Source organism: Tachyglossus aculeatus, chromosome 2 (assembly GCF_015852505.1).
Source record: "Tachyglossus aculeatus isolate mTacAcu1 chromosome 2, mTacAcu1.pri, whole genome shotgun sequence".
NCBI classification, from domain to species: domain Eukaryota; kingdom Metazoa; phylum Chordata; class Mammalia; order Monotremata; family Tachyglossidae; genus Tachyglossus; species Tachyglossus aculeatus.
In genome coordinates, this window is record NC_052067.1 from 75,498,176 (window position 1) to 75,514,331 (window position 16,156).

General features: G+C 38.9%; 1 protein-coding gene across 5 annotated transcripts in view; it reads right to left on the reverse strand.

Moving 5' to 3' along the window:
- ADGRG6 (adhesion G protein-coupled receptor G6) overlaps positions 1 to 16,156 on the reverse strand; it is a 180,876-nt gene that overhangs the window by 61,754 nt on the left and 102,966 nt on the right. For 3 of the 5 annotated variants that reach the window (XM_038766792.1, XM_038766789.1, XM_038766791.1), the window contains 2 exons: positions 7,075 to 7,143; positions 2,943 to 3,026 (listed from right to left, as the gene is read on the reverse strand). In XM_038766792.1, coding sequence (XP_038622720.1) covers positions 2,943 to 3,026; positions 7,075 to 7,143 — 153 coding nt within the window. The remainder of the gene's footprint in view (positions 1 to 2,942; positions 3,027 to 7,074; positions 7,144 to 16,156) is intronic. The other 2 variants (XM_038766793.1, XM_038766790.1) reach the window with 1 other exon arrangement.

Sequence of the window (16,156 nt, forward strand, 5' to 3'; positions counted from 1 at the left end):
GGCATTAATATAAATTTATTTATTCAATTAATAAAGCAGAATGGTCTAGTGAATAGAACATAGGCCTGGGAGCCAGAAGGACCTGGATTTTAATCCTGGCTCTACTACTTATCTGCTGCTTGACCTCAGACAAGTCACTTAACTTATCTGTGCCTGAGTTGTCTCATCTGTAAAATGGGGATAAAAACTGTGAGTGCCACGTGGGACATAGATGGTGTCCAACCTAATTAGACTGTATCTATTCCAGCACTTAATAGATTGCTTGGCACTTAGTAAAGCACTTAAATACCATTAAAAAATTAAATTACAGCTATGATCATAAGTGCTATGTGGCTGATGGAGGGTGACTAAAATGGTGAAAATCCTAGAGGAGTGGAAATGAGGGCTTAGTCAGGGGAGGCCTCTTGAAGATGTATTTTTAATAAAGATTTGGAGAGATGAAGCTTCATATCTGTCAGATTTCAAAGTATCACGCTAGAGAAGGAATGTGGACAAAGGGTCAGTGGTGAGATAGACAGGATTGAAGTTCAATGAATAGGTTGGCAATAGAAGGGCAAAGTTTGTGGTGTGGGTTGTTGTGGGAAATTGGGGAAGTATGGTAAGAGGGGGCAAGGTGATTCAATGCTTTAAGCCGATGATGGTAAGGAGTTTCTGTTTGATGTGGAGATGGATGAGCAACCACTGGAGGTTCTTAAGGAATGGGGAGAAATGCACTGAATGGTTTTGTAAAAAAAAAAAAAAAAAAAATGATCCTGGCAGCAGAGTGAACTGGAGTGGGGAGAGACAGGAAGCAGGGAGGTCAGCAAGGAGGCTGATGCAGTAATCAAGTTGGGATAAAATAAGTGCTTGGACTAATGTGGTAGCAGTCTGGAGAGAAAATGGTGGATTTTAGTGATGTTGGGAAGGTGGAACTGACAAGACTTGGCAAAGATTGAATATGTGAGTTGAATGAGAGAGATGAGTCGAGGACAACACCAAGGTAACAGGCTTGTGAGGGAAAATGGTGGTGCTATCTTACAGAGATGGGAAAGTGAAGAGGAAGACAGGGTTTGGGTGGGAATATGGGGAGTTCTGTTTCGGACACTTTAGGTTTCAGGTGTCAGTGGGATATCCCAGTAGACTGTTTGCACTCTTTTTTCTCAGCAGTAAACCAGAAGGGCTCTGAAAGGAGTCAGACCATGTGAAGTAGCATTCACTAGATTCTAATATTTGTAGGCTTTTAAAATTTTGAACTAAATTTTTTTTTATCATTTTGGCTCATTAAAATGAACACATATTCCATTTTTTCTTCAGGTAACTCATTTTAGATTAAGATTCTAGTATTTGCTGACTTTTGAGAATTTCAGTGGAGATTATGTGGACAAAAATATATGGGGAAACAGATGATGAAGACTTCTCCAAGAATGTCAGAAATGATCTGAGAAGACATACTTTACCTCAAGTCAATGACTTGGGACATTTATATACTTTCCTGCGCAACAGAGGATGCGTTAGTTCTAGTGATTAAAATGTCACAGATTCTTTTGTATATTGATATGAAGAGTGAAATAATTATCAAATGACCATAGTCCACATAACTTTCCACTGGAATCTTCTGTTATTGCTGATTTCTTGGGGACTGTTGGAGTTAGTGCTTTGGTGCTAAATCTCTTGATATCAGTAGAGTGACTAAATAGATTGTAACTGTTGGTTGAAGCACTTATAGCATGATTTTGTTTGTAAAAATGCCGGTAAACATCCTTACAGTAGTGGTTGGCATAGTCTCACAGGTAGAGAAACAAAGAGGATATATGAGTTTATTTTCTCTGGGTTTTCCACCTAAGGTCTTCCTCGATCTTGCATCCAAATAATTAGCTGAGTGAGTAGTGTCATCTTCATATACCAAGAAAGCAAAACCACTGTTCTAATTCTTTATATCTCAGGATCTTTGCCTTTGTGAGTTGGTTGGTTGTTAGAGGCAGAGAAGCCTCCTTGTTATAAAGAAAGTGGGCCAGGTCCTCTGAATGTTTAAGCCACACTGGGTGTGAATAAAAATTATTTATACAAATTCAACTCCCTAAATGGTTGCACATACATTTAATGGACTTCAGTGAAAAATAAAAATGCTTAAGCTTTTTATCCAGTTACCAGTGAAAATCTGTGGTGATATAATTATTTAGATACTAAAGCTTACGATTTCAGGATCAATGTTCCCTACAATTTCCAAAAAGAAATAGTTCAAAAATCTTATTCAAAGTACTCTTTCAGGAAATGTTTCTGTAATATTAATTCCTTCACTTCAAATTTTGAAAAGCTTTTTTCTTGTTAGTTTAACTTTAAACAAAACTTTTGGTCTTCAAATAAGAATAATAGTGTTAATACTGTGAAAATTATATTCACTAGATTGTAAACTGCTAGAGGGCAGGAATCCCATGTACTAACACTAGTGACGTCTCCTAAGCCCTTAGTACAGTTCTCTGCACACCATAAGTGCTCAATAAATTCCATTTGTGTTTGATTTCACTGAGCAGAAGTCTGGTCGTCTTGTGACTTCTCACAGAAAGTGAAAAATGAATGTATCCTCCAATATACCTACCTATGAGAAGGGGTAGGGAGACACGATATTATTTTCAATACACATTAGTTTGAATGATGTTTGACGGTGACCAAGGGAGAGCAGTGACAATATTGAAAAAACCTTCTGTATTAACTTACCTTTTCCTCTCCTGGGTGTTTCCCATCCTAAACTCCTCCCTTTCTTGTTTTATGTTTATTAAGGAACCACCATATGCTTATCTCATCTTTAAGCACAATATTAGTGCTCCTGCAAACTCTTACAGATTATAGTTAATATAGACTTGTTAATATTTTTAAACGGCATGCAACGTTTGGAGTTTCCTTACTAAAGTATATTTGCAATTAACTGAGAAACAACAAAAGAAAAAGGAAATGGGGTTTCTTACCATTCCTTCGATTAGCAATTCTGTTAGTAACAGGCATGTTAGTTGTGACTGTGGGTGATGTAGTAGGAGTAGAATTTACAGTTGCTGGTAATAAAGATGAGAAAGATGTAATCTTACAGGAAAACAGGGTTGTTAAAATGGATAAGCAACACAGGAATATGGATGAAAACATGCAAGGAATAGATGGAAACAATTTCCTGCTGAATATTTAATAGTACACTCTCTTTCCTGCTGAATACTCTCTCCAAGTTTGTAAGGGGCACATATGAAATAGTGAGCTGCATGCATGTTAGGACTTATTTCGCATGGTCTTTGGTACAAATTTGATACCAACGGAAGCAGTGTAGACTACTGGAAAAAGCATAGGACTGGGTGTCAGAGGACCTAGGTTATAATCCTGGCTCTGCCACTTGTCTGTTGCGTGAACTAGGGAAAGTCACTTAACTTTTCTGTGCCTCAGTTTCCTCATCAGTAAAATGGGGATTAAATCCTACTCCCTCCCAGTTAGTCTGTGAGCCCCATGTGGGACAGGAACTGTGTCCAACTTGATTATCTTGTATTTACCCCTGCACTTAGTACAGTATAGTTATTTTCAGCAAATAACAAGTACCATTATTATTAATACCATTATCATTAAATTGAGGCTATGATCCTAAAGTAAACTGTAAGATCTGACATATTCAAACTAAAGATATGAGGGCAGAAAAAAACTACATTCTTTTCTTTGGGGGAAAAATGAGCATTAAGAAAAAAATAGAAACAAATGTAAAATTGAATTAAGTAAGCACTACTCATTGGATAGCATTTCCAAATGCAAAAATTTCAAGGCACACATTTTTAAAAGCATTACATTGGTGATATTTCTCACATTATTGAGATTTAGATTAAAACCTCATGGGAAGCTTTGAAAATGTGTTCCCAAAAGATCTGGAAAGAGATTTATTTTCAAAGGAGCACTTGAAAAATATGTACAGAAAGTCCTCAGAGTACAAACCCAAACTGAGCATATGGAAAGATCCTACAAGAATCTGAAAGTGATTACTCTGAATTAAAATTAAAAATAGGATTGCATCTAGAACTTTATAATGGAGACAAAAAGATTCAGTTACCTTCAGCGGGACTCTTTGAATAACAGAAACCATGCCATAGTGCAATATGTATGTTTTTTGTTTAAATTTGTTTATAGCATATATGATCAAGAAAATATATTTTCTGCAGTGATTGTCTTTTAATACAATTTTCTTACATTATCACAAAAAGTCTAGTGAAACTGTTTATAAAGGGATCCATTTTTTCCTCTTTTTTAACATGGAAACGTGTTGAGGAATGTGCAAGTCAGCAAATCACAAATCCTGGGCCATTTATGTAAATATGGGAAAATGAATTATTCTGTCAGTCATTGCAACAAAAGTGGCATTATTGATAGAGCACATATCTTGGCATTTGGCCATTTTGCCTTGGCAATTGGTCACAAAGTTATTTCAGATTTTTAACCGATTGCTAATTGTTATATAGGTTTGCCTTATAACATTTTGACACTACAAATTTGTGTATTGAAGAACTGAAAGGGAGTTGAGTAGTGGAAAGATATCAAAGGACAATGATCAGCAATAATGGCAAACAGATGATGACTTAGAGAAGAGCCAGGGGAAGACAGTGATGATAATATGTAGGAGATTTCATTGTTGCCTAATGTTTTCTCTGGCAGTTGGAACCTTTGCAACAGAAAAGGAGTTAACAGATTCTATAAGTTTAAAAGACGTGTTTGCATGAGTCCATTTCTGGGCTAAATTCCAGTAGAACTACTGGAAGCTAACAAGACTTAATGTGAAAGGAGTAGGAGGCTTGCAAAAGCAATAACAATTTAGCAAAACTTAAAGAGAAAGAGCTAAAATTTTCTGTTCCTCCTGGAGTTCCCTGGAGCACAGTTGTGTTGGATGGCAAAGATAAGCCCCTCCAATGCGGACAATTGGAGGAAATGAAAGCTTGAAAGTCCTGCCTTCACTCTGTAACATTAAGACAGGGTCACATTGCGTCTGAAGATTCTCTCTCCAGTCTGATATCAAGCACTGATACTCCAGACATCTAGTAATGATGTCTTTCATTTCGAGGGAACTATAACTATACTGTTCCATTAATCAAGACTATGGGAGAGCAGAAATTTTTAATTTCCTAAAATAGGGAAGAAAGACTGAAATGATGGATTCCTAGCAAATAGATTTTTTAAAAAACATTTCCTAAAAAACTCTTCTGAGAAGAATTTCTGCAGCATAAAAGGAAAATACTAGTAATAGTATTTATTAAGTGCTTACTGTGTGTGCAGAACACTGTACTAAACACTGGGGGAAAATGGGAATGAAATACGGTCCCTGTCCCTCGTGGAGATAACAATCTCAAACTTGTGAGAGGTCTGTTGGCCAAAAACAATTTCAGGATCATTAGTGTCAGTGTGATGATATTTCAGTCTCATAAACAATTGCCATAAATTGAAATGGGTACTAATTGTTCCAAAGTAAATAAAATTACTTCTGTCACTCAATACTAACTTCCCAGATTGAAAGCACAGTTCATCAATTTACTCCCAATATTATACCAAATTCAGAGTTACTGTTCCTTAAAAGATAGACAGAATACTTGTGAAAGGCATGAAAAGTAATTTGACCCACGTTCACGGAGACTGAAAGAAATCATGGTGGGCCTCATGAGGACCAGATTGTGGTTTAAAATGAATTAACCCATCTGCTTCTCTTTTCTACTTTAATCCACTTTCATTATTTATGGGAAGCTTCTGTGGATAGATGCTTTTGATCTTTGGGCCTAGTGATATGGGGAACAGTGGCATGATAAAAATAAATGACAGGGAAATCAAATAAAATAGGGTGAGCTAGAGAAGAGGGTTTTTTTTATATTTTTTGTGCAGACTATTTTTAGAGACCCCTCATGTTACACAGTGAGACTATATCTGATCTAGTTATCTTGTATCTATCTCCTGCAGCAGTGTTTAACACACAGAAGGTGTTTAATACCACTAAAGAAAATGTGCAATATGATCTCCAATAATAGACAGCACAACAATGTTGAACACTTTTTTTGTGTTAAATTTGGCAATATTCTGCATAACACTGTACAGATGATGTATTACATTTAACCCCTGGGGGTTTGGGTCCAAGAATCACTGCTTCATCAGTCTGACCCTAGCAAGTTTAGGTCAATGTTTATCTTTGTAGAGGGGAGAAGGAAGCTAACCCCTACCTTTCCTCAACAATCACTATGCAGAGGTACCTCTGTTTTCAGTCTCTATTTTAGTCCATTTAAAATTACCCATAGTAGAGAACTCCTGATCCTAGAGTTATCATCCTCTATTCATAGATTATACTTCACCAGTGGCTATGATTATTAATAAGACATAGTGTACACTATTCAAGTTTTGATTCAATTTGAGAGTGAAAGGGAATCTACCAGAAATGAACAGCAATGGCAAAATAAGGTAGGATCACTTGATCATATTTTAATAATCACATCTATGCTGATAATTATATCTATATATTATATTGTATATAGACACCATTTACAACATATAGATAATGGATAGTTTAGTGATAGAGATGTAATAATTATAATGACATAATTATCACAAATCATAATACCAATTACTTTATTAATAGCAATTATTTTAAATCAATTATTACTCCTCATGCTGAGTTCTGCAAATTGTTCATAATGTTATACCATTTGTTCATGATTTTAAAACAAGAATGATTTTGCAAAACACTACGTGTCAGGAATTATGTTGGTATATGTAACATACTGGAGAAAAAGAAACAGGAAGAAATGCAATCTACCCTTCTTTTATAAGTATGCATTGTTCAAATTGGAAGGATTAAGTGCTTTATGGAAATTGGGTCATCAAGTGTGTGAATGCATTCTTTCTCCAAACTGTAAGTACAGTACACCCACACAGCTGAGAAGATTTCAAGAAATTCCTTCCCTTTTACCCTCGTTTCTGGCTTTAAAAGTATAAAAAAACCCACAAAAAAAGCATGTAAAATAAAACCTTAAAACATCATGGGAAGACCAAAGAAGGCCTTGAGATTCAAATAAGTTAAACCATAAAGATGGCATGGGCTCCTACCTTGGCAAACGTTTCCTAGTTGGGCACAGCTCATCACTTCCGATGCAGGAATTGGAATCAAGTATGAACCTTAAACAAAAGTGAAATATAATTATACAACAAATTTATGCTATTACAGGAACAATACCATTATCAATGGGTATTTTCTGTGTCCCTTTTACTGTACTCTATTTTACAGAATATTTTATAGATATTTTATGGAGAACGCATGATATCTACCCTCAAAAAGCTTTAATTCTGACTACAGCAGAAGCTGGAGTTTCTCATTTTCAATCAACCCTATTTACCAACTGTTTTTTTTCATAATCCCAATCCCCCAACAAAAGAGTCTTTCAGACTTCATTCCCTGCTTTCAGTAGCTCACTTCCATTAAGGAACAAGAGCAACTGTGAGTGGATGTGCTGAAATACCTTTTTTTTTTTTAAAAAAAAAAAGAAAGGACAAGACTGGCTTAATATAAAACAGAGAATCTGCTGAAACTTCCAATAAAATTTGGAGGATCTGAGATCAATAATTGTTTACCCTTGGGTGCTGCAATGTGAATGATCAACTGATGACTCAGTCTCCAGGAATTAGAACTGAGATCACAGTCCTTTGAACACGCCTGGATTTTATGACTTTTGTTCCTTAGGATCAATTGGACCCAAGTTAGCCAAGACTGGCATCACAAGGTTAAAAATCCCATGACCAAGGGAAGGGATTGTGTCTACTTACTTGACTGCACTTTCCCAAGTGCTTAGTTTAAGACTCAGTAAATACTACTCCACTAACAGTTCAAATAATAATTGTAATTATGGTATTTGTTAACCACTTATGTGCCAGGCACTGCATTAAGCGCTGGGGTGGAGAGAAGCAAATGGGGTTGGACACAGTCCCTGCCCTATATGGGGCTCAGAGTCTCAATCCCCATTTTACAGATGAGGTAACTGAGGCACAAGAAGCAAGTGACTTGCCCAAGGTCACACAGCAGACCTGTGGCAGAGCTGGGATTAGAACCCATGACCTTCAAACTCACAGGCCCGCGTATTCATTATGCCATGCTACTTCTTAAACCTTAAAAATGAGGTTATTTCATCACAGATCACAACTTCTCCCAAGAAATGTAAAACCTGTAAAATGTAACTAACTGTAAAAGATGGAGAACAACCTAGTGTTACAGGCATAAAGAAGCTAAATATGTTCTAGGTTGCAAGACTAAACACTTATTGTTATAACCTTATTTTTATCTGGCCAACAGAGGATGGGAATAAAGCGGTGATATGACAAAATTAGAAAAGGGGCTCAGAGAAAGGCAACAGTTCCCCAATCAATTCCATCTGGAAACACAGTTACATTGAAGGCAAACACCTTGGAACACAGCATAGGTGTATTTAATCAGGTGGAACAAGAAGCCCCATCCTGGAAACTGTATTTTCATAGGCCCTAACTTTCTGAAAGTTTGCCCATCCCGAACTGGGATCATTATCAGGGAAGTGTGTGAGAGGAACTGGAAAACTATCGGGGTTGAGGTTGAGGCAGAAGAGTTCCTGCATTATAATATTATTATTATTAATAATAATATTTATGGTATTTCTTAATCACTGCATTTAGCATTGCTTGAAGTGCTGCGGTAGATACAGGGTAATTAGGTTGTCCCACGTGGGGCTCACACTTTTAATCTCCATTTTACAGATGAGGTAACCGAGGCACAGAGAAGTTAAGTGACTTGCCTAAGGTCACACAGCAGACAAGTGGCATAACTAGGATTAGAACCCACATCCTTGGACTCCCAAGCCCGTGCTGGTTCCACTAAGCCACACTGCTTCTCATTATTAGCAGGGACCCCCACAACTCTGTACCTTCCTCTGGTTCTTCCAGCTTTTGATCCACCCTCAGTGGCTATGGTGGATCCTGGCTTCCCTGAGCTACCCTTCTAGACTGTGAGCTCCTTGTGGACAGGGAAAGTGTGCTTACCAATGCTGTTACACTGTACATTAGCACAGTGCTCTGCACGTAGTAAGCATTCAATGAATATGACTGATTTATCTATGGCTACCCACCCAGAACTTCCCCCACTGACCCATCCAGATCTTTTTGGTTGATTTTTCCCATCTCCTGGAAGTAGCAGGATGAATGCCTTTCCCAAGCCCTTCAGGGCAGGTCAGAGGATACAGTTTGAGCTACAAATCAAGACCTAGTACTAAAGTCCACTAATTACTCGCTGCTCCGATTGTCACTCTTCTCCTCCACTTAGCAACTCATAGAATTTTTGCTTGAAAGTTCAGTGGGGAATTTAGACCCTGAAATTAGTCCACAGTTTAACAAGATCATTTTCCTAGAGAGCAGTTTTCGATGGCCAATATCAATATTGAAAATCATTTAGATATTTTAACAACTAGTTGTTGGTTCATTCTTTGCAAGTGACAGTGTCTGTTACACAAATTTTTTGGATACCCACCAAGACCTAAGGGATCATTTAATCATAATTGATTCAGTAAATGCAAAGAAATTAAGAGTCACCCACAAGCAATTAAGTAGTTCTTGTAGGAGATCAGGCACTTGTGGTGTTCAGCTAAATCAGGGCTGAATTGAAAACCCATTAGAGAATTGTAAATAAAATGGCAGGTACAGTCTGCAAACTAGAAAACTTTGTCTACTATAAAAGACAAAAGCCTTGGCTTATTGCAACTCTGACCTTTTCAATAGGAGTATATATCCTTAAAGATAAATCATAGGGTGTCATCTATTTACACACCAAAGCAAGGAACATTTGTACAGGGCAGTTACTTAAATTCACTAATCTCAAACAAAGAAAATAAACAGTCATCAAACTGAGGAAAACAGCCTATTTAAGCTCAATATCCCCTGCATCTCATCACTGAGGAAACTTGATGTTTCACCTAGCAACATTGGCTCTAGGAGACATATACCTGCCCTACTCTGGTGTTCCGATCAATCGATCAATCAACCAATCAGATTTATTGAGTGCTTACTGTATGCAGAGCACTGTACTAAGCCCTTGGGAGAATGAAACATAACGGAGATGGTAGACAGCCTGGAATCTCCTCCTGTTTCTACATTGGTATCATCCTGAACCCACTTTCTAAATCAGTCCAAAAAATAAAAATGTGTGTAGAAGAGAAGGGAGGAAGATAGTGGGGAAAGAAAGCATTTTCAAATTGGATTTTATCCCTCCAGATTCGGCCTCTGAAAACTGTAAAAAAGGGGAATAAATTCCAGTTCTCCCTCCCCCTTAGAACTTGAGTCCCATTTGGGACAAAAATTATAACTGACATGATTATCTTGTATATATTCCAGTGTTAAGCACAGTGGTTGGGACATAGTAAGCCCTTAATACCACAATTATTATTATCAATACTAATAATAAAGATCATCTGCATGGGAGTAAAGGAGCTACTCTTCTGTCCCTCTGTAAATCCTGTCGTCACCATCAGAGAAAGTAACCCAGACTGAAAAGACCAGTGATCTGACTATGTGCCAGACAGTGTACGATGAGGTGGGGTAGTTGTGAGCTAATCAGGTTGGACACAGTTCCTGTCCCACATGGAATCACAGTCTTAATCCATACTTTACAGATGAGGTAATTGAGGCACAGATAAGTTGAGTTGCCAAGGTCACACTGCAGACAGTGGCAGACAAGACTTCTTGTACTAGGAACTTAAGGACACCAAATGAATTTCAGGACATTCATAGAATTTTAAAGATATTTGAGAGTTCTACCCAATTTTGTGCCCTTCATCTGAAAATATTATAAATCTGATGAGATAGGGGTTTATGGGTATTCGCACATGCTATGTCTTGTGCATTTGCAGGGATTTTATTGCCCTCTTCCTTTTCTGGAGAATTCCCTCCACAGATATTTGTGGCTCTTCTCTTTCCTAGAGTGCCCCACTTCTTTCCTGAAAGCTTCCTGTGGGAATTTTTCTTATCCTGACACCAACTCCTTGCTCATTCTGTTCCCCAACCTGGAACTCCTTCTTCCTCAAAATCCTCCACAGTACAGCTCTCCCCATCTTGAGAGCCTTCCTAAAATTTTGCTTCCTCCAGGACTGCTAGATGAGGAAGAGAAGGGAGTTTCAGGAGGAAGAGAAGGCATGAATAAGAGGTTAGCAGCAAGAGAGATGGTAATGTAGTATAGTGATTACATTGGCTCAAGAGTAACAAAATGCAGAAGCTGGGTGGGAAGAGAGCTGACTGAGGTCCTTGAAACTGATGGCAAGGAATTTCTTTACTTGGCTCTCCAAAACCATCCTTATGGATCTGGATTCTGGAAATAAAGGAAAGGGCCCCTGAAAGTTATGTGTCAGAAGTAAGAATCAGGGGTAACCTTTTGGCTAGTGTTTTCATTCCAGCATTCCTAACTATAATCTGGTTTAAAAAATAAAAGGCACCTTATTGTAGGCACTAAAATGGTTTTTGACTTCCTTTTCACTTACTATCATATGTTTCATATATTTGGCACTTGTAAACAAGTATCCCTCAAAGAGATGAGGGCAGTAAAATTAAAGACTCAATACTTATTTATACTTATCTAGTATAAATTACTTGAATAAGCAAAAAGATGAATATCTATTTTCTAGGCTCACAATTAGGGTCTAAGAATAAATGCTTTCAAAACGAAAGTGTTGATTTAAAGAAAGGCCCCAAATGATAATGTAAAATAATATATAGTGTAGAGAAACTAAAATGCTTAAAATTAAAAAAGGCCCCAAATGATAATGTACAATAATATATAGTGTAGAGAAACTCAAATGCTTAAAACCGTTTTTTTTTTTCTTTCTGGAAAATCAAGGATGACTTCTCTGAAATGTTGAGTTTGTAACAATCATATAATGTGTTTACAGGAATCATAGTGTAGAATTTTAATATAACACCAAATGTATACGGATATTTTCAAACACTGTAAAATGAAGTTGACAATAAAATACTAAAGAGAAAAAAATTCTGCATCTATGGAAATTTAAGGAATAGATTTTGACATAAAGTTACAGTTTTAAAAAGGAAGCCAAGCCCTATAAAAAATTCAACTATTTTTGTAAAGCTGATAAAAGTAATATGTTAGGGAATATTTTCTGACATCTCAAAAGTGTGAAAGCAAGACATATAAGCTTACAAGCTCTGAAGCAGTTATAAAGTTCACTGACAGTAGTACATTGATCTGCCTCATAGATCAATCAATCAATCAATCAATAGTATTTATTGGGAAAGCAGCGTGGCTCAGTGGAAAGAACACGGGCTTTGGAGTCAGAGGTCGTGGGTTCAAATCCCAGCTCTGGCACTTGTCAGCTGTGCGACTTTGGGCAAGTCACTTCACTTCTCTGGGCCTCAGTTCCCTCATCTGTAAAATGGGGATGAAGACTGCGAGTCCCACGTGAGACAACCTGATTACCTTGTATCTACCCCAGCACTTAGAACAGTGCTTTGCACATAGTAAGCGCTTAACAAATACCAACATTATTATTATTATTATTATTATTACTATGTGCCGATCATTGTTCTAAGCACTTGGGAGAGTTAAAAGAAGTGTGATACATGCTCCCTGCCCTCAAGGATGTTAAAATTATCCAAACATAACAACAGATTTATTGTTATACTCCCACCATTTTTCTTTCAAATTCAAGACATATTTATTTTCTTAATTCACACTAATACTTTTCAGGCCTGAATTGAATGTGAAATAAACCTCATATTTAATGCACTTGGAAAAATCTGTTGGAATGAAATCTAATTTCACCACTGATTACTGTACTGATAACTAGTTTCTAGGAAATGGCTAGTACCTTAGAGATAAACCACATTATTTAAGGGGCATATACAAAAATTAAACAGTAAATAAGGCATTCTTTTCACTTGTTAAATTTCACTTGGTTTAAGGATCAGGGCTAATCGCTTATGCAGATATTTCCTGGCAGTTAATTGACTCAGATCTTAAGCCTCCATAGTTGATCATTAACTATGAGGAAATTCCCTCCCTATCATTATTGTTCAAACACATTCCAGTTCCTATGTGTCCAAGGCCTGATGCTAGTATGCCATTCAAGAAAGTCAGAAAGAGCATTGTAAAAGTTACAGGAGAGCAATTCAGCTGGCCACACATATGTCCCTGCTCCTGCCCCTCCTCACTCCTGCCCCTCCTTGCCCCACCCCCACTCAAACTTCTCAGCAGTATCTCTAGAGGAAATCTCCTGGTTTCTCTCAAAAGCCACCCTCTCCACCTGCGCAACAAACCCCATTCCTTCTCACCTTCTCAAAACTCTCACCCTATCCCTTCTTCCCTCCTTAACAGCCATCTTCAACTGTTTGATCTCCAATGGCTTCTTCCCCACTGCTCTCAAACATGCTCATGTCTCCCCATTCCTAAAAACACCCTCTCGACCCCAGGGCTCCCACCAGTTATCACCCTATCTCCCGCCTACCATTCGTCTCCAAATTCTTTGAGTGAGTTTTCTAACCTGCTGTTTCAAATTCCTCTCCTCTGATTCTCTCCTTGACCCCCTCCAGTCTGGCTTCCGTCCTCTTCACTCCATAGAAACTGCCATCTCAAAGGTCACCAATGAACTCCTTCTCACCACATTAAATGATCTCTATTCCATCCTAATCCTCCTTGATCTCTCAACTCCCTTGGGCACTGTGGACCATCCCCTTCTCCTCAAAACGTTATCCAACCTTGTCTTCACTGACTCTGTCCTCTCCTGGTTCTCCTCTTACCTCTCTAGCCATTCATTTTCAATATCCTTCATGGTCTCCTCCTCTGCCTCCCACCCCTAAGGGTGGGCATCCCTCAAGGTTCAGTTCTGGGTCTCCTTCTACTCTCCATCTACACTCACTCCTTTGGAGAACTCATTTACTCCCATAGCTTCAACTACCACCCCTATGTGAATGATACCCAAATCTACATCTCCAGCCCTAATCTCTCTCCTTCTCTCCAGTCTCTCATTTCCTCCTGCCTTCAAGACATCTCTACTGGGATGTCCTCCCATCACCTCTAGCTTAACATGTCCAAAACGGAACTCTTCATCTTCCCACCCAAACCCTGTCCTCCCCCTGATTTTCCCATTACTGTAGATGGCACCACCATCCTTCCTTTCTCACAAGCCCATACTTTGGCATTATCTTTGACTCCTATCTCTCATTCAACCACATATTCAATCCATCACTAAATCCTGTTGGTCCCGCATTCACAACATCACTAAAATCTACACTTTCTTCTCCGTCCAAACTGCTACCACGTTAATACAATCACTCATCCTTTGCTGTCTGGATTACTGCATCAGTCTGCTTGCTGACCTCCCAGCCTCCTGTCTTTTCCCACTCCAGTCCATACTTCACTGCTGCCGGGATCATTTTTCTACAAAAACATTCAGGACATGTCAAACTACTCCTCAAAAAACTCCAGTGGCTGCTTATCCACTGCTGCATCAAACAAAAACTCCTCACCACTGGCTTTAAAGCACTCCACCACCTTGCCCCCTCCTACCTCACCTCTCTACTCTCTTACTACAACCCAGCCCACACACTTCACTCCTCTAGTGCTAAACTTTTCATTGTGCCTCAATTTCACCTATCTCACCACTGACCCCTAGCCCATATCCTTACTCTGGCCTGGAATGCCATCCCTCCTTAAATCTGACCTACAATTACTCTCCCCCACCTTCAAAGCCTTATTGAAGGCACATCTTCTCCAAGAGCCTTCCCAGACTAAGCCCCCCTTTCCTCTTCTCCCACACCCTGACTCCCTTTGCTCATCCCCCTTCCCAGCCCCACAGCACTTATAATAATAATAATGATGGCATTCAATAAATGCTTATTATATGCAAAGCACTGTTCTAAGCACTGGGGAGGTTACAAGGTGACCAGATTGTCCCATGGGGGGCTCACAGTCTTAATCCCCATTTTACAGATGAGGTAACTGGGGCACAGAGAAGTTAAGTGACTTCCCAAAGCCACACAGCTGACAATTGGCAGAGCCAGGATTTGAACCCATGAACTCTGACTCCAAAGCCCATGCTCTTTCCACTGAGCCACGCTGCCTTTCTATGGACATATCTATAATTTATTCATTTGTATTGTTGTCTGTCTCCTCTCCTCTAGACTGTAAGCTCATTGAGGGCAAGGAATGTGTCAGTTTATTGTTGTATTGTACTCTCCCAAGTGCTCAGAACAGTGCTCTGCACACAGTAAGCACTCAATAAATATGACTGAATGAATGAATATGTCATTGCCCTCCTGAAATTAGGAACCAAGTACTTGAGGCAATTATTAGATGTACTAGTATGGCAATGGCAGAACCATTATGAGGTGACTGACTCCACCTAGGTTTCCAACTCAAAGAGCATGCTAATGCTACACTGGGGTTGTAAGACAGTGATCAGATTCAGAGTCAAGGCTTGACTGTCACTGGTGTCCATCCATTTCACTATGTCTTTTCCTACACCTCAAATCCCCATTTTGGGAGCTCCCCCCTACTCCCTTTCCTAGCCAATCACTTGAAAAAACCCAGAAATGAGGGGTATAAAATCTCAAATAAAGCTACAAGGTAAGTAGCTTGTAAATGATATTATTAACACTAATAATGGTGTTTTTTAAGCTCTTACTATATGCCAAGCACTGTAATAAGTCTTGGGGTAGATGCAGAATAATCAGGTGCACATGAGGTGCACAGAGTAAGTAGGATGGAGACCAGGAATTGAATCCCCATTATGCATCTGAGGGAACTTTGTCACAGAGAAGTGAAGTGACTTTCCCAAAGTCACACAGCAGTTAAGGATCAGAACGTCTTCAGCAGTGCCAGGATTAGAACGATGGTCCTCTGACTCCTAGGCCTATGTTCTTTCCACTAGGTCACAGTGCTTTCCAAAAAGAAGGGTTGCTAGAAACAGAAACTGAGGCCAGAAAGCAACTGGGGTCTCTGGCCTTCGGGGCAGGTGGGGAAATGGTGGGAGGGAATGGGTGTGGTCCCATAATAGCTCTTTTCGCCCAGGGAGTTAACATGAGTTTTGCAGGGGCGACTGATGATAGTTGGATGCCCCATTACCTCCCCAAAAGAAACTTTAGTACCTAGGAGATGGCCCTCTGTAATCCC